At 41.2% G+C, this 23,744-nt stretch overlaps 1 protein-coding gene across 2 annotated transcripts in view; it reads right to left on the reverse strand.

Moving 5' to 3' along the window:
* The window catches only part of ADAMTSL3 (ADAMTS like 3), a 176,366-nt gene extending 152,856 nt beyond the window's left edge, over positions 1-23,510 (reverse strand). Inside the window, exon 1 of one of the 2 annotated variants that reach the window (XR_015914404.1) lies at positions 23,403-23,486. Coding sequence is in view for 1 of the 2 variants with exons in the window: in XM_010213962.2 (XP_010212264.2) it covers positions 23,403-23,477 (75 nt within the window). In the remaining variant the exon portion in view is untranslated. Of the gene's footprint in view, positions 1-23,402 lie in introns of both variants that reach the window. The other variant, XM_010213962.2, reaches the window with a different exon arrangement.
* Between the last annotated feature and the right edge of the window lie 234 nt (positions 23,511-23,744).

Genomic DNA, 23,744 nt, shown 5'->3' on the forward strand with positions numbered 1-23,744 from the left:
CCCGTCAAATTATCACAAGAGATTACTGAGACCTTCCGAGGCAGTGCTTGCATTACCAAGTAGCAGAGCCCAACAGGACTGAATCTGCAGGTCAAACCGTTTGTGGCCACAACACACATTTTGAGGAGAGGGGCCTATTTTCAGCTAGCTCCGCAGGATGCCCATCTGTGGGCAGCTGAAGCACGAGGTGCTCTGCTGGGGCACATCTTCTGGTTTTGTTTCACCCAGAAGGCATCCTTGTAGTGAACTCTAAAACTACCATACAATCACTTTTTTCCTTAATGCCAGAATTTGTATTTATTATTGCCATCCAATTAACACATAATTATCACATGAAAGCAATTCCTAAAAGGTGGAGTTTCCCTATGACTAATACACTACAGGCATTCATCAGTCATTCTTTCCAAAGTAAAGATTAAGAATTTCATCCAAGGATTTAAACTATTACAATTTGAAATAAATTTTTCAAAATGTAATTGAGTCTACAACTCTTGGGGATCAATCAATACAAAGGCTATTACAAAGTTAACTGAGCACCATAATAAGATGCCACTATTCTATATAGCCATAGCCACCAGGACACTGGAAAGTAACAGTTCCATATCTATATATAAACAACAGTAGCTTTAGAAATTGAGGGTTCTGTTAAGCCTGAGTTATAAAGGTCAAGAAGATGAGGAGATGGATGCAATGCCTCTGAAATGATTTGAACATAATCAGGAATAAAATACAGATCTTGTACATAGAATAGAAAAGGAATAACTTTAAAGAAAGATTGGAGGTGCCAAAAACGCATCAAGAGAAAGTGAATTATGTACTTCTACACATTTTTCCTTATGTGAATCAGCATTATCTAGACTTTAATCAGTCATTCCCTAAGTCTGTACACTTGCTAAAAATAGAGAGCATAAGCAAAACAAGACCAACTGTTCCATGTAACAGTGCAAAAAAAAACAAACAAATAAAACAAAATGATCTATTTTAAATGCCAAAGGCTCATTAATTCCTCTAACATTTGATTTGTGCCCTACAGAAGGAATATACCAACTAAATAGCAGTTCAGTTTAATGCGTTTTCAAGGACTAGAACAAAAAAACGGGAGTGCATCACTGCAGTCTCATCAAAGCATGTGAAATAGGGAGTTATCAGATAAACAAAGTTACATTAGCAGTTCTGAACTTCAAATATTGCCAGAGCAATGTTGACGAATAAATATCTAATAAGACTCAGATTAGCTTTTGTCATGGCCAAGATTTACAAAAACAACTTACTAACTCTAGATGCTCGAATCGCTTAAAGACCCTGTCAGTGAACTGACTTTCCACAGAAGCTGCCAACAGCTCAGCATTTCTGGAAACCAAGCCAATTATTAAAAATATGAATTAATATTAAACCTAGAGGCCAACATTTCAAACTAAAATTAAAATATAAACATCTCTTTTTTTTTTTTTTTCCTAAAAAGAAAAAGCACTCAAAGGACACTTGCTAAGCAGCTGAATTGATGAAAGCCAAACAATTCTTAATAAAAGAACTCCCAAAAGTCAGAAAATTTCTTCCAGGTTTTCAACAGGGATGTCAGAAGGGACATGACTGCAGCCTTAAAGGCTGAACCAAAAGCTCCTCTGGAGACAGGACTGCAGCGCGCAACTCCACAGTGAGGAGGTTTTCACCTTAATGCTTGGTCTGAAGTTTGCCTTTGCCTTCTGATTTAAGCCCAAAACTGATTTTTTGTTTGATTATATTTCATTCTAGACCTCCTCATGCCATAACAAAAACAAGCCAGGCTTTGGAAAACGTGCCTGCAGCTTGAAGGGCCATAGGAAGGTTAGTGAAAGATAATTCAGAGATATTTCATACAAACTACTTAGAGACAAAGCAGCAGCAGCCAGCAACTCAACCTTCGAGATAAACTCAAAGCTCACCTATAGGAGAGCAGCACCTACTGCTTAGAACTGATCCTAAGCTGTTCCTGCCACAGCCCGTTCTCACAGCAGCCAGCAGCCCTTCTGCTCCTCAGCAGCGCATGAGGGCAGCTCTGCAAACACACAGATAGTAATACTCAGCCTAAACCCTTTTTTCCATGCTATAGGTTTGCACAACCTAAAGCCAAAACTGAACATAAGGAGGATAATGGAGATAATTTTGTTTTTAAATTAGGGGGCTATTTTTCAGTCTTCTTAGAAGGTTATTTCTACAAAAATGTCTCTTGATTAAACGTAAATACATTTTCTTTGGCATAACTTAGGCTGCAGGCTGAGATCAACACATTTTGACCATTATTTTTTCTGTGCCCTCTAAAATTTATACTGGTGATTAAGCTTTTGGATATTTATCAACTACTACTTATGTTTTCTCTCACTATGGTTTGGCTAAGAGATTAAACTTTTCACTGAAAGGCTGCAGCAGTATTTAGCCAAAACCCAGCTTGAATATCAACTCTGCTTCATATTTCCATAAGAAATATGAACCCTAGAATTTTCCTTCCCTAAGTGAAGCTGCTTCTAAGCTCCTCCAGGCAGACGCTGCCGTCATCCTGAAGGCCCTGATGTGCCTCATATTTGATTTTATACGGTCTGTACTAGTGCACTCAAAGTGCTCCCAGTGCTCCCAGTGGCAGAGCCTCCCTTATTACAGGGCCAGGGACTAACAACCTGCACGTGCAGCACAACAACATCCTTTGCAATATATACTCCTCACTAGCACAACTCTGCATGACACTAGTTATTGGGTGCTCTTTAGCTTTACATAAGTAAGAACCAAGGTGAAAACCACTGCACTCTTAAGAGCTCATCCTGATCACTCCCACTTTGGGCCAGCAAGTTGGTAGCTCTGCATCAGAGTCCGCTTTCCAAGCAAGCAGTGCCCAATCATTTCCAAAGTCTTCAGTTTAGCCTTGGGGGAATAAGCACAACAATATTTATAGCTGATGTAAAAGCAATTTTAGACGATATGGATAAAACATACTGAAAAAAATGGGTCTTACTACTACCATTGAGAGTAGTTTCACATATGAAAAGGCATCCGACAAACCTGTTTTTAAGAAGAGAACAGGCCTGCAAAGATGTAGATTTACCAGAAGGAGAGAAAACTGGATAACAATAAATAAAAAGACTAAAGTTTTAATCAAAGTCTCCTGCCACAACGCACCTCTACTCTTGAAATGCTGGAAGGGGAGAAATATCTTTTTTAAAAAATCTAGAAGTGAGACAGAAAATGCTATTAAAACCATTCCTTAAGATGACTTGCAAGCAAGACAAACATGGGTAACTGAACTCTAAAAAGACTTTTTATTTCTTGTTTCACCATATGTTAGACTATTCCAGCTCGAGCTCACCTTTTATTATTTATTTAGTAATCTAATAATTGGCAAAATTCTTGTTATGAATCAAGTGCTTTCAGCATTATAGGAGCCTGTTCTCATGGAACTCAGCATTTATCTCATATTCACTGAAGGCTTCTAAAGATCCTTAGAGTTTCCATGGGAAAACTATGCAACATGAAATACTTTGTCAGTGTCCTTGGCAAAAAAAGGAAACAAACAACCTATCATATTTTTTAAGTTTTGTTAACATACCCTTCATCATGAACACTATGCGGTGAAATAATTTTTTCTTGCTAAACTGATAAGCTGCTAATGACTGTCTGTTTTCTGCAAACAAATCTGTACGGCCGTGTCCATGTCTCTCTGGACACATGATTGTCCTGCCCGTGACACACTGAAGGAGACTAGAATCTTAATCCATGAGGGACAGCAGATTTATTTACAAAAGCCAATAAAGAAACATCATTTATGTTACAGAGGATCACTGTCAGAAGCAGTGGAATAAAGCCCAGCAAGTGAATACGCATGCTGAAGACATTCATCCTGCTTAAGAAATAAAGAGCAAAATAAAACAAGGGAGAGGACATGATGCAACTCCGAGTGCCAGGAGCCTCTACCACAGCAGGGCAAGTGGACACAAGCAAAACCCCAATAACTTTGGCAGGCCACACATGAACACAGACCCTGGGGTTACCGCGTAACAAGGGGAAAAGCTGCTATGGTTCCGTGGTACCATCCCGCACGCAACGGCTTCTGCTGACAGCAGCAGTCCCTCTGCGGGCAGGGTTATTCCTTCGGGAAGCTGATGCAAGCAGGGAGTAATTCCCCTTTTTTTACATGAGCAGAAGAGGACCTCATGCCTTGTAGGGTACTGCAAAATTGGTTAGCTATTATCACATAAACAGGCTCATGGTGAGAGTAGCTACTCGGAATTGCACTCAATACTTGGTTCTTACACAGTATATTACACCAACTTTGGAAACAACATTTAATTCTTATATACTACAGTATTATAAGACCATTCACACAGAGGTCTCCAATAACTCCGAGATGTCATTATCCTCATTTTACAGGGGCTACTCTCAGGAGAGTCTGAGAAAGAACAACACAGCACCTCTGACTCAGATTTTCCTCATTCTTTTTAATTTAAATTATAACCTTAATGTTATTAATGTTATGTTAGTGTGATTATTTGTATTTAATTTCCTTTTGAGTTTTTTCTTCAATAGTGATATAATTTGAACTGACATGGTAACATGCTTTTCATATACTTCAGTTGAAATTGTGCCTAAGGGCAGTGAAATTCTCATCCATAAGCTGCATAAGGAAAAAGACTCTGGCGCTCAGAAGCCAAACACCTGCTAGAACTAGTGGCAGATCCAGATTTTTAAGAGAATTCCTGTTGCATAATGAAAGCACAAAGGAGGGGAAAAAGTGTAGGGCATGGAATGCTTCTGATTCAAGTGACAGGCAAAAAAAAAAAAAAATCAGCAAATATTGTGGCTAAGAAAAGCCTGTCCTAGCACTAGCAATTTTTCATCGCACTGTGCGTGCAGTGTTGTCATCGGTGGCTGCATGGTGTGTGTGTCATGAACTAAACAGGTAAATAAAATGTATGAAGTTGTTCTGCTGCAGTGAACAACTGGAGGGTTCTGGTAACAGCAATGGACAGGTAAGTCCCCAGTCACCAAGAACTGGAATATTTTTTGCAAGAAAATACATATTTGGCACAACTCTCCCCTACACTGAAAATCAAATAGCCCAAAACTCAGTTGGGAGAACCAAAGAGACATGCAACTAAGCAATGATGACAGACTTGAAAGATAAGTTTTTAACAACCAATATCTACAATCAAAAACAATCTCTCAAAGAAAAAAGATGATCCAGGTTTTTGAAAAAACACCATATGAACAGGTACCATCCACACCTCAATCAAAGTCAGACGGTACAAAGGACAAGGTGAAAAGACTCCCCTTCGGAGGAAAGGGAGAACAGTTCACTTATACAAATATCCTTCTAGAAAAGAACGTGCTTCTGGCATACACACAAAGGTCACTTTGCTACACTAAAATAACCAAATCTGAAATAACACAAAGCCCAAGAACAGCCTTTGCTGATCAGCACTATTTGCTGACCTACTTCAGAGACTTCCACCAAGAATAAATATACACAGATAAGGCTATGAAAGGGCCTGTGCGTGTATAGATTAAAAGAGCGAAATCCTTCGGGCGACCTCCACGGCGCCGCGTTCCTCACGCTGTGCCCAGGCCCTGCTGGCACCTCCTGCGGCCACGGACCCGAGCAAGGAAGCCTCTGCAGCGAGTCGGCATTTATTCGAAGTAGGAAATGTTCTCAAAAAGACATTCCGTCACGGTTTAGAGGATATCATGCAAAATGCATGAAATTTGCAAAAATATATAAACACTTTCCATATTTAATGATCTTCATTGTTTAAATTCTGCATATTACTTCTGTTCTGAAACTCCCTAGCTTCTGCTCCAAACCTTCAGAAAGGCTTTTTGCTGCTGTCTCATGCCATCCTTTATTACCAGAAATGATTTTCTCCCTTTTCCTCCAACAAAATGGGGAAGGTTGTGCATACAGCACCTGATAATGGCCAGAAGCTTAAAAAAAACCCACCCACTTAGCTTTGGCCCAAGCCCTCTCTTTCATCTGGAGGACAGTACTGTCCTGGGCACTGACAGTCCCTGCTGCCAACTTGTCAGTGGGATCACCAAAAAAGGGTCCCAAAACTCCAGGTGCAAAACCCAACTACCCCAAATAAAATAGTGTAAGGAATTAAAAGTGTTTTCCCCCTTGTTACCTCTAGCAGATGACTCCTTTCTCACCTGAAAGAAATTAGACTATAGAGAATGCCCCAGCCAGATGTTCACTCATTTTAATTTTTTAAATTATACCATGAATGTGTTTAACACATGGTAAGGAAAACCTAAGTTTTCCACTGTTAATTTTCCACCACTTCTCACTGATAATTTGAGTGATATTAACCCAGCTCTTTGTCCACCCTTCCTTCTCCATTGCACTAAGTCCCTTTGCAGGGTTTACAGACTGAGCAGCCTAGCGCATTGCCTCGGCCAGCCACATTTCCACAATAAGGAAGCAGTTAAATGGTCACGGCTCTGCTGCAGGAATGTTGGTTTAAGGCTATTAATAAGGCACGTGAGGTGAATGCCTTTCAGCCAAGCGCCCTCCACATGTGCACACCTGTTTCAGCATGATTTTTAAAGAGAAATTCCCCCCAAAAAACTGTTCACAGCACGCAACCTCTAAGTCTCAAACACATTTCTGCAAATACTCCAGAGTTTTTAAGCTTCTGGAGCTTTAGCGATGTTGAGAATCACTGATGCCCCAACAGCCACAGGAAGCGTGCTGCCCTGGAAGGCCGCTTTCCTGCCCCTAGGCAATGGCTCTCTGTACTTTTAGCCCCTCTGCTCTTACCCTTTGAGATTATTGCCACTGATTTCTAACATCTTTATCATCGAGCACCTGATCCGTTACTGCTAAAACACTGTCACTAACACGGGTCCCCCGCTCAGACACTGCCATCCGCTCGTCCAGGCACCATCCACCCTGCTCCCAACTCAACTTCCCAGCATCACGTTTGAAGTGGGCTCAGCTCCCCACTCCCTCAAGCTAGTGGTGCCAGATTCAATGCCCTAAACCCATCCCACTTCTCATTTCCTCTTAAAATCCTCTTTTCGGTTCTCCAAGGTAGTTTGTCTTCCTTTGTCTCTTACCAGTGATAGCATCTCAAGTAGGCCAAGGTTTTAACTGTGTGTTGTTTTCAAGCCAGGCACACTGCCTACTATTAGCAAAGCAAAGATTGAGCGGAAAAAGTCCCGAACTGAACAAACAGTAAATTGCATAAAGAAGAAGCACCCCAAAAGATGAATTTCCCAAAGGCGAAAAGACCAAATATGAAAGAGGACCTACCTTTAATCTTAAGACTGCTCTGTCCTCACAACTGCTCAAAATTCCTCTGGCTAGAATCAAGTGACAGTATTCCATGTGTACATTTACACATGTCAGTACTTAGATAACCACTGTAGTTGTTTAAAGAAAAAAAAAAAGCAATTAAAAAGCCCACTTGACAGGCATTGCAGTCATCTGTTCATTGGCAATGGGTAAGACTAATGGTCTTTAGTTTACTGACTGTGTGATGTGTACAGCAGTACTGGAGGACTGATACAGTGGAGGGAAAAGGGCTCCAAGGTGAGAAAAGATAAACACAGGATCTGCTGCTGGAAAGAAGGAAATAAATCCTTGGAATGAACTGGAATTGCTGAAATGTTAGAAGACACAGCTGAGCAAGTCAGACATAAAATGAAAATAGAACCTGCTAATTCAAAACAGGATGACTGCTCTAATGGGGATAATTTCAACACTACTACCTTATCTCCCATTTTCCATGACCAGCACAGTAATTTCATTAACTTTTAAAGTGATCCAAATGATTATAGAAAGATGTGACGGAAAAAGGATGAAGCATGGAGAACAGAGTAGAACATGTGTAAATAAGACACTTTCTAGTGTTTTAGAATCACAGAGAGAAATATGAAGCCCTCTTAAATGGCTAGCTGCAGTGAAAATATGGCAAAAACATTATTTCCAGTTGATATTCTGGATTATGCATGTTAATGCTCTGCATTTTGTTCTTCCTCAGTATTTCAGGTACCAAGGATCTTCACTGTGACTTACTAAAGTGCAACTTTCGGCCTTCTTATGGCCAATACTTCAAACACACTCAATAGCAACTAGCTTTAAAACAGGTATCGTGAAAGGAACACTAAAAGACCGGCCACACGATTCCATCCCTTGTCACCCCCGCTGTATTCTCATTCAAGCGGCTGTCATGAAGCACGTTGCCTCGCCGTGTGCGCTGCTCTGGGAGCCCGGCCACGACGCACGGCGCGCGCTGCCAACGTCAGGCGCACGGCGCGGGGCCGCGGCCTCCCCGCCGAGGACGGCCTCCCCGGCCCGCACGGGGCTGCGGCCTCCCCGCCGAGGACGGCCTCCCCACCTGCCGAGGACGGCCTCCCCGCCGAGGACAGCCTCCCCGGCCCGCGGCCTCCCCGCCGAGGACGGCCTCCCTGGCCCGCGCGGCCGTGCACGAGCAGAGGGGCCTGCGCGAGGGACGGCTCCCAGCACACGGCAGAGGAGACATGGCCGGAGGCCTGCATTGTTTTCCAATATCATCTTTCTATGGGAAATTCAACAGAATCATTTTACTCCTTCAAAATACCACAGAGAAGCTTATGCCGACCTGACAGAGGACTAGTGAAATAAGCTGCCTTGTTTCCATCGCTTTTCTAACAGCCTGAAAAGTTATCACTACCCACCTGCAGTTAGATTTTCACTCCGTACCCTAAGTTACTTACATTCCACTGGGCTTATTGGCTACTCCGAAGTTACACACACACACTTGAATACAAAACTGCCTTGTAGTCAAACTCCTCAAAAACCCTCCTAAGGGTGTTGGAGGGACTGACTTGTGTTGATGCTGTTAGCATAAGTCATTAGCGCATTTTTCTTAGAGCTGGTTTCTCATTTTGCATGGAAGCGACACGTATTTTAGAAGGCCCTTCTTTCTTTCAGCCTCCGCTGCTCCAGCGAAGCTGAGAACACTTCTATTTTCTCGGGAGGCAAAGTTCATGTAAACAGCTTCTCAAAAGCAAGTGCTGCGCAGTGGATTCTAACAGGGTTCGCAATCTTGATTTCCCTCTTGACCTTGTCTTTTGAAAGGCCGCCGTGCCTCTTGCAGGACATGGGACACTGCCCAGGACTTTTCAAAACCAGCAAGGGCAAAGGCTGCATGAGGAATTCCAAATACACACTTGATATCTAACCAGTTGTGCAAAACCACCTACTTCTACATATCTAATGGTTTCTCTCTCTTACTACTAGCATTTATGCATAAGGTTAAACCAAAATCTTGACAGCACAGTTTAATTTTTAAAGATTTAGAAAGCGGTACTCTTCCTATGGAATATTTTTGAACTATTCGTGAGCACTTTTGAATGGATCTGTGGCAATAACCTCCCCTGAATTTTCTTATCCGCAGTCAGCTCTTAGTTTGCCAGTACAAGCTAATGTGAGCTAGGAAGCCAACGCTAACAGCTCAGTATCTAAAGCTTTAGCTTGGTTCCAGGTTCTCATATGTTTGTCTTTAGCATTCTAAGACTTTTCAAAATACAGCCAGCCTCCAAGAACAATGGACTGTGCAAAGGCTGGAGAAATAAATTCATCCACCCTTTTATTTAATTACACAGGATTCCTTTTGCCCTATATCCAGCACATCAGGCTGGAGAGGTCTGTGACACCAGAAACTACTAAACCTAGAGCCTCCAGGGGGTATCGTAGCGACTCTCAACACCGTGCTGCTAATGTCCCAGCTGATCTGTTCTCACTCAAACCAGTTGTCGCTCTCTCGACTTTCTCCTAAGCAGCAGGAGAGTCCCACCGCCACGGTTAAGCCACGCTGAAGCTGACTGGGGGGCTTTTTAAAGCCTGGCTTCACCCATGCTCTGTACGATCTTACCTGTTGTTACAGAAAGCCCCAACAGAGTCCAGTCCAAGCAACAAGACCCAGCGATGAAGCTTAACCTGTGTATTTCTCTGCAAGCCTGGCTATATTTGGAATTATCAGTCCAAAACATCTCCATTTCAGAGCCCAGCTCTTTTTGCCAAGAGAGATATTCCTTTATCCTGATTACTGTGTAAAAATGCCAACCAGAGAGCCTGACTCCAGCTGTAATTATTCCATGCCTCTATTCAAGCTTTTTATAGTGCTTGGTAAAAAGGTTGAAGAGATTCCTACACATCCACCCAGGGTCTGAAATTTGCTGCCCTCTTAGAGAAAACTGCCCAAATTTGGCTGAATGAGATTCATCCCTCGCCTGTGCTCTTTTCCTTTCTTAGGATTAAGATGATACATCCAGCTATTTTCCTAATATTTTTAATGTTACTCCAGCTTTAATAGCAGAGGAAGTGGTCAACTGCAAAGTATTCTGTAAAACAATAAAGCCAAAAAAAGAGTTTAAAAGCCAAGATTACTTTTATAAAATCCTCAAAGAAGCAACTACAAACTTTAAAAGGAAGCATAGGGCAATAATAAAATCTCTGCAATTCTGCAGTAAGTCAAAATGCCTAAGACAGGAAGATTTAATATGGTCAGTGAATCACAAAACATGCCAGAGTTATTCATTAATGGTTCCAAACTGCCCAAAAGCCATAAGAACCCAAACCAATCGTGAGCATTTAGCAGATTAATCAAACACCTCATGAAGACTGAGAAAACAGACAGGGCAGGAAGGGTCCTTTCTTCCCTTTCTTTTTCTTTCTTTCTTTCCTTTCTCTCTGCTTCCTCCCAAGGATAAAAATTACATTAAAAAAAAAAAAAAACACTAATATTACAGGAAACCTTTCACTCAGGTCTGCTGCGAGTGAGGACAAATAGAAAAACAGTATACCCCACTTAAACAAATATTAACCTACTACTTCTGCTAATGTTTTTCTCCTTCCATATATATGAAAAACAGCTAATCTTGCACTGATTTTGGATTAATGTTCAATGAACAAAGGAAGTTATGTACATCACATTTTAAATAAAATCAAAATACAGAAACCAAATTCAACTTCAGTTGAGAAATGTTTTAAAGAAATTAAAGTTAATAGAATAAACCCTACTCTGCAAATTTCTTCTTATAATTACCTTTAAAGATAACAACATCTTGGATTTAAGTCTATATATAATATATCAAATGCTCTCTACTTCCTTTAATTTTTTTACAGAAGATCTATTCATAGCAGTTTGTATTTGCAACATATGCAGCAAATTATACTATTAAACGCTTAATCCTATTAAAGTTTAAATTTCACCCCTAACAATAAAGCTTGCTGTGCTTGAAACAGGACTCTAGAAATAACCTATAAAAAGTCACAGGTAGCTTAAATGGCAGTAGTAATTGGACATTTGGGATGTCAAATGAGCTGTTTACATCTAAATGTTCTGATGAAACATTAACAATAATTGCATAAAAACGGAGTTTTCTCAATTGATTTGGAGGGGAGCATTTAATGGCCTCATTTTCCCCTTTTAATTAAAAATAATAATCTAGGAAGAAGAGAGCGGTGGGAGTGCCATGAGGCAGGTTACCCAAGTCCTCCGCGTGGCAGCTGTGACGGGAAGGAGCCCACGGAGGGGCCTGGGCAGCTCCGGGCCCTCACGGGACAGCGAGCGCAGCCCCGGCCCCAGGGAGGGCAGGGACAGAAGCGCGGCCAGGAGCCCTCTGCGCCCGCAGCTCCCACGGGCGGCCCCTGCTGCCGCTGCTCCTGCCCGAGGGCCTGAAACGCCCCATCCCGCCGCAGCCCCGGAGCATCTACCCGCACTGTCACCACACGGCGGCCGCAGGTCACCATACAGGTGGGCACGGGGGCAGCCCGCATCCGCCGCGGCGTCTCCCCGGCCTCCTGCGCGCGTTGCGCATCGCGCACGTGGCCGTATTCACGGCTGCAGTTGCAGGCAGCTGCTCTAAACCTTTAGCACTGAATGCAGACTTTCAACGTTGCACGGTCACACTTAAGGTAATAACATTTTTAGAAGTTTAAATGCTTCTTTTAAAAATCTGTTCTGTTTTTTTTTTTTTTCCTGCAGAAGACGAGTACCCCAACAGGTACTAGATATAGTCCACTTTTCAGATTTAAAAGTGAAGGAATAGGTCTAGTTCCTAAGAATAAAAGTTACCTATCTCCCCTTCAGACCCCTGAAGCAAGTGAAAATACAACAAGGGTTTGTGTCCTTCATCACAAGGAGCAGGTTAAGGGAGCAGGGCCTATCTTTGCTTGCTCCTCATCACTAGCAGGAATCAGGTTTATAAAAATTAGCAAACTGCTGTAGTTGCACAGAGTCATCTTCGAAATGGGTTCAGAGTGGTCGGATTTTGAGACAAGCTGGGGAAGACTTAGCAGGTGCAAGGATGTTCTACCAGGAAACTCCTCACTCAGGAGACTTGGACGGAGTTGATGACATGGGAAACTCAGGTTGCCAACATTCTGCAGAGTAACCCAGAGACACTGGGAAAATGAGTTGTGTCAGATTATGAAGGCTGAAGAAAGGCCAACACCTTACATCCCATTACCTAATGGATTTTGCCAGCATTATCTGAATGAGTCCTCTCAAGACCAAGGGCTAATCCTACTTCTCCTTTGCTGCTAGTCTGCTTTCTTGAACTCCACTCTCTTCTTTCATAAGTCCTTCTGGACCTAAGGAGACATATCTGTGAAAATTTCTCACAACATGTTAGCTTTGTGGAGCCAGCTATGCTATCCCAACATTTAATACAGCTTTTCTTGCATGGAGTTCCTCAGATTTAATACCTTGCCTCTGAGAGTAAGGTGCTGTCGAGCACAGCTAACAGAAAGCTCAGTGCTAGCTTTGACTAATTTGATCCTGACGTACACGGTACTAGTCCATGTCTGCATAATTCATTCATAGTTTGTGCCAGAGGAATCTCTTACTTCATGAGTTAAATTTTATTCATAGCTGAAGTGCACATTCAAAATAAGACTGGGCTATTGTGGAGGCAAAGACTTATAAAAATTGAAAACTCCCTTTGAAACACATGCTTTCCAGTAAAAGCAGCTAGCAAAATGCAAAACACGGTCAACATTCCAACACCATGATGTCAATTTTCATATGCATGGACAAAACACTACATGCAGAAATCAACTCTCCATCAGATCTTCCTTATTTATGATGTGCTTGTGTTTTCATCTTTATTTTCATTAGCAAGACTGCACCATGCAATGGAGAGTACAACCCCTTAAAAGGTTCAAAGCAATCTTCTGAATACATTATAGCTGGCGAAAGGCCACATCAATTTTTAAAAAGTGAATTTCCATGTTCTGCTGCAGTCCTTTTGAAAAATAGCGTACATGCTCCAAGGACTGGTTTTGATGTTTCCCTCTGCAGTAGTTCAGAGAAATTCCTGCCAACAGGGATGGCCTGGAACACCTGATAAAATGCTCTTCCATGACACACAATAAAAACTGACATGTAAAAAAAAAATGGAAATTGCTTCAAATTTTGCAAGCTTTATAAGCAGCAGGCAAATTATCTTTCAGAGTATCTCTGTCTTTTTCCAGAAGGATAAACACAGCCAATTTCCAGGAAAACTAACAGCTGCAGACACAGCTTTGAATGCCATCTGTCCTTAGCAGTTACACGAAGAAGAGACGAAGTGATTCACAGCGCACAACAGGAAACACAATAACCAACCAGTGAGCACTAACGAGTTGCAGCTTCGCTTTGCTTCCTATGGGCAGGTCTCACTCAGGTCTCAGGCAGAGCGCCCGAGGCTTCCCTGGCAGCGTCGCTCCACTGCGGAACGTCGCCCTGTCGAGCTAGAAAGCCTCGATTTTACAAACTAAGGACTCAGTTGTGGCACAGCAACCTAATGAAGGCTGCAGGGCTCCGCAGCCCGAATCCGATTCCAGGACTCAAGTTCTAGGCGTCTGAGTCCTCACACTGAATCAATGTGAACTTCCAGAAGAAAGGGAAGGCTGGGGCACTCCTGTGTTAGAGAGAACAAGGTCTTTCCTTCAGCATCCTCGAGGAATTGCCATTCCCATTTAAAATAATGAAGAAAAGGCCACAATTCCTGCATTTTCCCCTCATTTTTAAATAGTAGCTTTTATGTGACATACGACAGATGACATACTGAGGCCTCAATTCAGCAAGAAAAATGAGCAATTACAAATAGATACATCACTGTTTGCTCAGGGCATAATTCAAGCAAATTCTGAAGATCATAGCAAGACCCACAAGGGTCATGAGGATGGTCTTCTACAGAAGGAAGCTTTCCTCATTAGCAGTTTAGTGTTTCATGCACATCTCTGCTGCCCTTGCACAAACCAAGCAAGATTTAAAAAACCTAGATTCAACGTATAAATAAAAAACTGCAGGTAATTTTCACTTTCAAAGTAACACTGCTCTTTAAAACTAGGTAAAGATTTAGAAGGTTGCAAGTTAAAAACAGGTGATGCTAACAGGATATTTGCAAGACCCATGAGACTTGCAACATTAAGTGAAATGTATTTGCCTACTGATCTAATTGCTTACTAATTTTCAAATCTATTCCCTCTGGATAAGTAATGGCATTTTAAGCCAGCTCCTGGCATTAAAAACACATCTAGAGTTTCCTCTTAGCAGAAGATAAACAGCTGCATAGTAAAAAGCCATACATTAAGGTGCCATTCTGGAGGTTTTCGTTGTAATTTTTAATCAACCTATTGTGTTCTCAATGTAACTGAAAAACGAAGGAAAGGGAAGTGGGAAATGCATTTGGGTGCACAGTTTCATAACCAGGGTGAAGGCAAAGTCTCATTCAAGCAAGCAAAGTGTCTGGAATATTTGCAGCTCACAGAAGGACTGCTCACATGCTCAAAGTGGATTTTAAGCCAAACCTTATTTAGTAAAATATCAGAAGTCACTACTCTTATCTTGCTCAACAGCAAGGAAATAGTGGTGGGTGTTTAAAAAATAAACTCCTCCAGCAACCATGCAGGATGACCCAAATTTATTGCATACCTTCAAAAGGCTCTAAAGCTTTCAAGTTGGAAGATGGGCCAGAAGCATATAACAAAAATGTCTGTAGAGCTGAAAATGAATAACTGACTGTTGTAAATACACACACACACAAAAAAAAAAAAAAAAAAAAAAAAACACACCCCACAACCACAGGCAGACACAAAGGAGCTCAGAATACCTGCCTAGGGTTTGAACAAGCTCTTCTCTGCCCAAAATACATCATCAGACATCTGGAGCTTGGTGAATATATTTCTTTAGCATTAGTTTTTGGATTATGAGTCATGACCACCAGTACCAGAGACTCTAACTGAAGTGTTGCCCTAAGGAGCTAGTGGCATCAGCAGATCTGAGCTGGGCAGACAAGGACCTGTCTCGTCCATCAGCAGCTGTATGTGGGCAGCCAGAGCAGAGCACTGCAGAGTGAGTAGGTACCAGCCCTCCCTGCAGTGCCCTCCTGGACTCCCAGCGGTTCTTCTGAGCCCGCTCTGGTTTGCCCATTCAGTCACCTTAGTGGCTGTTCCAGGTACTTCTCCTGTCTCCCCTTGAATCCCGGTAAAACTGGCGATCCAAATGAGCAATGAGACCTTGAAAACTGTTAATAAAGGAGGACCCTCATGAGAGGAAGCTGAAACATATTTCAGCATCTTTGATCAGTTATGCAGCCACAGAGAGCACTGAGCTTGTTTAGCTCTCTTCTTTGTCACCACTGCTCTACCAGCAAGGGGCTGCAGGAGTGGGAAAAGAAAGGAAAGCTCCCTGGAAAGAACCAGTTGGGAATGGACTGGAGCTCTTACTTGCAGCATCTTTTTTGCATTTCTCTGTCAATATATAACCTGGAGCATCCAGAAATACATGGAAATTGCAGCAAAGCAAAGGAGATGCCAGGTTTGGTTTTGTTTTGTTGTTGTTGTTTTTTTTTTGTTTGGTTTTTGGAGCTAGCTAACTTGTTGCTCAATCAGCCAGCTGGGAATAAAGCCAGTTTCTGTGGCCTTCTGAGAGCTTCTGCAAGGTGCAGGCCAGAAAACATTTACTTTCAAAGAGAGCCCAAGAGAAAATGGTGCCATGCTCCCAGCACTCGCTGCTTGTGCAGGTACATCCCTGTCAGCTGCCTGATCTGCTGCCTTTTAGTATCAGAGAATTAAGCTAAAACTCTTCCTGATGTCCCTACTGACTATACAGGGAGCTCCTATAGATCATTTCATACATATTCACACTATAAACTATACCCTTTTCTGTTTGCATGCACAAGAGACTGTATCCGATAAGTCTAGAGGAGTTTAGATTTTTGGCAAAGCACCTAGTGACAGAAAAAGCATTATACACAGAAATGCATGTTTCTGCATATAAACAAATGCTCCACTTGCGCTACAAAGTAGCCTCATTAACCAGTTGGGACCTCCCACCATGGCACAAATGACAGCTGTTAGCATACAGCAACATTCTAGTAATTACAATCATAAATGCATTTTTAATATTGCTTCACTATTTAGTTGTGCTGACTTGCATTCAGTGCGTTTCTAGTGGATCCAGAAGCATGACAAACTGACAATTCTTGGAAACCGCATTTCTCAAAACAGACTAAGAATACTGTTTTCATTTTCTCTCTATAATGATGTTAAACCTAATAAATACAAAATTAGAAACAGAAATAACATTGTTCCTAAACAATTTATGTAATAAGCTGGCTGGAAGGGCTATATCAGGCCACGTTTTCAAAACTTGCCCTCCCTTTAAATACATATGATGCTTATACCTGCACTTTTCAGGTATTACTGGGTATATACACACGCCAGTGCTAGAACTTACACATCAGAAACTTATTTTTCCAAAAGAGCTTTAAGAGTGAAAGTTTATGTTTAATCTAAATATGCAGACAGATGGTTAGCCAGAGTTTTGGAAGTGCCTAAGGCAGCTAACTGCTTTGTTCCCATTGGATTAATGGAAATTTAGCCTGTAATTTGTTTTTAAAAACCCAGCCTAGCACCATACCTAAGAGCATTTGTGTTAAACTTAATGGCTCAAATCTCACTGAAACTCAAAGGAAAGGCTCAATGTCACACAAACCCTTCTGAAAAATGTTACTATAGTTGCACTAAATTTATCATCCCTGAGCAGAAGACACTGCTCAAAATGTGAGTTCTCAAAACTATGTTTGTTACTAGAATTTGGGCTGAGGCTATTTTGAAAACCCTTAAATTTAAGGGCACTTGATAGTCTATAGAATTCAAGTAATATCAAGGAAAAAAAAAAAGTTATTTTCATGCAAAGCAAAGTTATTTAGATACATTCATCAAAACCTAAAGGAGATATTTACCAGCAAAAATGAGTGCAGACAGTATAGCAGAACTGCAGTGCTGCACACTAGAAAATGTGAGTCTTGTTCACAAGAGGAAGATTTGCTCTTCTAAGGCACTTGTGCACATCTGATGTTTTACCCTAGAGACACACGAATGAGAGACGGTAGGATTTTGCATGCACTATAGCAAAAGCTGGAAGTAGATCAGTAACCAAGATACCTACCAAAAAAAAACCCAAAAAACAAAAAAAAAACAAACCTATAAACATTAGCCCTTCCATTCTTTCCTTCCCAAATAACAGAAACAAAATTATTATTCCAAATAACAGAAACAAAATTATTATTCCAAAACCTGCAGGAAAGTGTAAGATTCTATCAGAATAAGAATACAGATAGATGAATAACTATTAGCCTTTATGATCACTAAGCCTTCAAAAGGAAATTTATACAACATTTAGTTGCCTGCAGAAGTCCAGCTAGGGTCAAATCTAGACTCACTGATGAGAGCCTGTACTGTACCCCATCAGCTGCTTGCTTCTCCTTTCCAACTTCTGTCTGCATAACCAGGAAAAAAAGCAAGCAGAACAAAAAGCCAACCTCCCTCACTTGTCTCTCCGGAGTTGCCGTGGCTATATCCAATGTCCTTTCTGGAATGCTGGGCCCACTAGCAAACTGCAGTTCTAAGACAAACCCACTCTTTCACCACGCACAAGCTCCCTCTGTTTTACAGAGATTCTGCATCTGACAAATTACACTGGGACTGTCCAAGACAGACTGTGCTGGACTGCACATGGCCACAAGACTTAAGCTCACTCTGTGTTTGTATCAAAGCTATGCAAGACATCTTTAGGAATCAACTGCACTTAAGTGCACAGCATCCATCTATGCAAATGTTGGACCTGACTGTTAAATCGGCGTGTTAAGATTTTTATTTAGTTGATAACACCAACATTATGTATAGAGGCTCGATTGTAAATCCTTTATCACTTAATATTTGTATTACCTCAATGCAAGCCACATATTTTAACATTTTCTTAAACTTTACCTCCTGGATTCAGGTGAACACACAGAACTCTGTTTTAATCTTAATAACTACTTAGCCCTGATAAGCCCAAATAAATGCCCAAATGTGAGGCATCTACAGTTTCAAAAAGTAGAAACAAATAAAAGGGACACAATTTTAACATATATTTTTTTCTTTTGAAGCCAAATCATTATTCTAAATGCCCAAATCTTCATTTTCATATAGCTGGCAAAAAAAAAAACTTTGATATTAGCACAACTGATGGTATAAATTTTCCATAGTGCAAAGGCCAAAGTGCAGTTTGATGCACACAACTGACACCTCAGCACAGATTATCTCTATGTCCGAATTTGGTAGGGAATAGGAAGGCTCCAGCTGCACCAAGCAGACCTCAATGAGTAATTATCAGTGACTAACCTTGCAAGTACCTACTAAAACCAAAGCTCATCCTCCAGCTATTTGTTCATTAACTTCCCCCCCAAGAGAAATTAGGAATCACTGGTTGCTGCAACAAATTATTCCTATACTGAAACTACTCTTAATTTTTTTCTTTTTTTAGTTTTGTTTCTATCTAGTTTTAAATCAGCATTCTGCAGATCTACACACAACTGATTTGAGAACCTCAGCCTGTTTATCATGATCTTGTCAGAAATTACCATTACAGTTAGCACCAATTCCTATGTCGGAAAATGCAGCACAGAATTCAAAATCCAGCTGGATATGGAGACTAAATGACCTTTGCCCCATTGGAAATGCATTGGTTTGGATCATACTTCAGCTGAAGAACCAAGATTGACTTTAATGAGTTGTATCACTGAGTATCACAGTCATCATTATTTTTTTAACCCCAAAAAAAGGAAAAACAAAGCAATGAAAGGGTAAAATAATCATTGATATCAATGGGATTCTTGGTCATCTCCAAGATAAATTTTCAATTAGAGTATATTTTTTAAAAGTATCCACATATAGTTTGTGACTTGAGTCAAAAAACTGAGATTCATCACAAGTTTTCTGGCAATTCAACTCTTTTGGATTGCAAATTGGGGGCAACAGCAGTTCAGATCCTATGAGCAGTGGTTGAGCAATTATTAGTCATAAATTCAAAGTAAGCTCAGGAACTTACGTAAGTTTTCTGGTAAGGCTGTCACAGAGTTACAAGCTTGTCAATAACATTGAATAAGTCAGAATACTTTCTGCAGAGTCTCAAAAGTGTTATTTTTCTCCAGGAAAGGCATTTAAGTCTTCAGACAAAGACTAAAACCACAAGCCCATTGAGGCTGATGGCAAAACTCCAGATGGGTCCAGAATTTCAGCCTGCCTACAAAAAAGTGAAACTGCTTCAGATTTAACTGTAGATTTGCAAATCTCATCCTGATTATTTTTTTTTTATTAAGGTTACTAAAGGTTTAAGAATCCTCACTATTGTACGGCATGTAGATCATAATCTATTCTCTGAACATCAGCATGCAATACATTCAGTGACTATAAAACAGTATTCCAAAGGTTTTCCACAAAGATGGTCTCCAAGTCCACTATGTCATATAATGGACATCAGATTTTTGGACCAGCAAAACCTAACCTTAAAGACATTTACTATGTTGGTAGCTTTTGGCAGATCAGTTATGGCAGAATCATTTTGAGCAAGATAATGCTTTCAGCATGTATATCTTCTGCATCCAAAATATCACAGATAGTTAAAAAATATAATGCATGCAGGGAATGCAGCAACATAAGTCATGGAAGCAACCAACAGTTTATTCAGTGAATATGTGACCCATGAAACATTTCTTTCCCTAGAAATCCAGAGCGAGTGCTTCTTAAAATATCCTGACACAGCACATTTGCTATCACTCTTTTCCTCAGACATTAGCAACCCCACGTCTTTCGAGATAAAATGGACCAACTGAGAAGGCTTCGCTAGGACAGGAGGAACACCTAAGAAAACAACACTGAATTGCTGACTGGGAAACAACATACCAGAGAATAACTCTAAAATGAATCCACAAATAAAATTCTTGATGATACATCCTGTCTATGTAAATCTGCTAACAATCACTTCTTGCTGCCATTAATCCATTAGTAAGGATGTACAGATATACGTTCTTACATCTATTTCATAATATAACACTGTCTAGCTGAATGTTATCACACAAGGCTTATCTTAAGAGGTTAAGAGACTGGTACCAGGCTGCATCCTACAGTTTCAATTACCAGTATATAGCCATATCCACACAAGAGAACTTAAACAGCATAACTGCACTTAAACATTTCTACTTTGTTTATCAATTTGCCTCCTATCATATGAGAAAAATAAAGCATCTCTTAGGTATTTCCACTAATTCTGTTTGCATATTTAACAATAAGTGAATACGAATATTTAAATCCGAAGATAAGGCTATAGCTAACTAATATACACAAATACACATGAAGCATACAGACATCATTTGCTTGCATTACCACTGGCCATAGGCTGCTGCAGCTCCCCTCACTCGAGCTGCATCAGCGCAACTCGACAGTCTCCCCCGGCCCGCAGAAGACTGAAGCCCAGGCCTAGCTCATAAGCTTCCTAACAAGCCAAGTTCATAGCACAGCTCTTGATCCCAGGACAGATTCAATGAGCAGGGAGCTTAGCAGTGCCTCCCTAGTAAACCACTCCCTAGGTTATCCCATAAAACTGAAGTAATCTGCCAGTAGAGCCACTGATCTGTCCATGACAAAATGCCCTTGTCGCAAACCCGAGACACGGCTGCCTGTTAGCACAGTGCCTCGCTAAGCCCTGTGCAGAGCCCTTCCCCGTGCTCCTCGAGAATCCGAGAGCTCCTGCAACCAAAGTTAACTTTCATTTCTTCTCAGTAACAGCTACCTCTTTTTAACAACTTCTCATGTTAAAGTTTTTCTTGCGTTACACTCGTACCACATTTCCACCGCATTCTTTTTAAATGGTCGTTATTTTGTTCCGTACCTGCCTCCAGCAGGATGAAATTAATCAGTTGCACATAAGTGACATGGCAGAGACTTGTGACCTTGCCCAGCATCCAATTGTTTCTAATTGATTAGCTCCAGACATAAGCACTTGAATAGCCAAAAACAACACAAGTGGAAGCTATGGTACAGTATTAGGGTAGAAAAACTGTGTGTGGTCCATATAGCATGGCCCCAAGCAACCAATTAAAGAATTAATGGTTATTGGATACCAAAAATGTTATGTTAAATACTATAAAATATCTTTAATGTGACTAGAACTGTGATAAAACACCTAAAATTTAGGAGCAGAAGGGCCTCCTACAAGAGTGGGGTTAAGTGCTAATGACTCAAATATGCCAACTACATTAGTTTTTATTTAAAAGGACAATCAAGACCAAAAAAAATTGACCTAGATGGAAATATTCATGAAGCTACCTATAATAGCCTATTGATTACTACAATGTGTTTGGGTTGTTTTTATTACAAAAAGACAAGTGAAGCTATGCCAAACCATTTGTGGAGAAGATGAAACTATGCCATTACTGGTTCCAGTTCTAAAACGAAATAAATATGAAAGAAAAATTATAGGAGAAAAATGTTATAAAAGAGAAAAAGTTGGTCTCTTCGTAACCCAAAGGCCCAAACACAAAGCTGACACTTCCCTTCCCTGTACTTCCACTCTCATCTTACTCAGAACTATGAAGTGAACTTTACATACCATTTTCTGAGCATTTTATAGGTTATTACAAAGTCATTCAACTGCTTACATGCAAAAAAATACAAGAACAAGCCCAGTAAACCAGGAAAGTTTTGTTCTTACAGAAGAAAGAAGTAATGGCAAAAAGCAAAGGGAGAGACCCCGCTCTCCTGTCGGCAGGGCTGAGCACCCAAGCACTCTCGCAGCAAAGAGCCACCTAAATTTTGACTTACATGGCAAGTCCATTACTCATAACAAGTTGCCATGATACCAGGTAACCAGCGTATTTTCCAGACCAGCTAGCATAGACCAAGACAATAATATAGATAAGGATCTGTACAGATAATAATACAGATATGGGAGGCATTTATCAACAGTTACCCCCCCCTTCATCAGACAACTCATAGCACACACTGCACACAACAGTGCTATTGCGGATGGGCCAGAGTCCCATTTCCCCTCCCTTAAAACCCAAAGGGCATCCCAAATAGATCACTGCTTACTGAGCTGTCCAGTACCACTTCCCTGTTTCTACATATTACTTTCAAATTTACTTTTGCCTGTTGCGTTACACTTAAACACTCTTTGGGATGTATCCTTACATTATGCCCAATGCAACAGGTTCCAGTTTGAAGTCACAACTGCTCAGCAAGACCAAGATTTCACTATTTGTCAAAAACTGCCACACTAAAGTCTTCAGAAACCAATACTACTAATATGCATTTCAAGAAAAGCTCCCAAGTTTACCTAGCTGCCCTTTTCTAAAGTTTTCTTCATTTGGGTATATTTAAGACTGAAGAATCTTTGAAACACCCTGTACTGTGGGCACCGTCAACATAGAGGATGACATACTGTAACAACCTCTCTGCTGCATGCCAGCATACCATATTTCTTGAAATATTCACTTCTTGGAACTGATTTGGGTCATGTATCAGCAGTAGATCAATTGGCAGCTATGGTTTTTCCTCCATGAATCCTGAATACACTGAACACTTGAAACTTGGTGAGTATCTTTCTGGGGGCCTGCAAGATGGTCTTTGCTTCAAAAGCTTTAGATGCAGATGTTTCTACCCAGATATTTCTATAATTCCTGTCACTGATAGTACCTTAACATTTATCAAGTGCTAAACCTCTAGTTGGTAATGAATAACCACATTACCTTGAAAAATCTCAGGTATTACATACACATATGGCAAGATTTCTTTGGTCCCTACATAGTAAAGTCAAGTACAAGGCTACTAGGAAAAGAAAAAATAACAGTTTTCCCATGTGGATGTCTTCAAAATTAGTTTCAGTGACAGGGAACACATGTTTTCCCCGCTCACTGCAGCCCTTCATTCCCAAAGCTTGAGCAGTTTTCTATAAAAACAAGCAAACAAACAAAAAAAAACACCCACAGTAAAAAAAAAAAAAAAAAGGCAGTAATAAGCATGCAGTAAGATCATCTGGGAAAGACTGAGCCATGACACCAGCAGCGAGTCCAGCCCTTACCTGTAGATGAGCACAGACAGCAATGACAAGCCAGGCGACGTCCCAGGAGAGCCCTGTGGCTTTGGGGCCAGCCATCCTCGTGCCTTGGGCCACTGCTGAGAGAGGTTGTTTCACGTTACCAACAAAACCCAGCCGGCTCCGCCAGAACCTCAGCGACTAACGCGGACTGGGCAGGGGCTGGAGGCGGCCTCTGGAAGGAGCGCCAGGCAAACACTGGAGCTGCGCGCGGGCCAGGAGGCAGCCGCACGCCCCAGCGCAGCCCACAGCGCGAGGCGGCTCCAATTAGAGAGCAGGAAGGGGTGGCTGGGGGCAGGTCGGACTGAGCAAAGCCCCCCCAGTGCG

Source organism: Tinamus guttatus, unplaced genomic scaffold (genome assembly GCF_059628265.1).
Source record: "Tinamus guttatus ecotype Peru unplaced genomic scaffold, ASM5962826v1 Tinamus_guttatus_pri_ptg000004l, whole genome shotgun sequence".
Lineage (NCBI taxonomy): Eukaryota > Metazoa > Chordata > Aves > Tinamiformes > Tinamidae > Tinamus > Tinamus guttatus.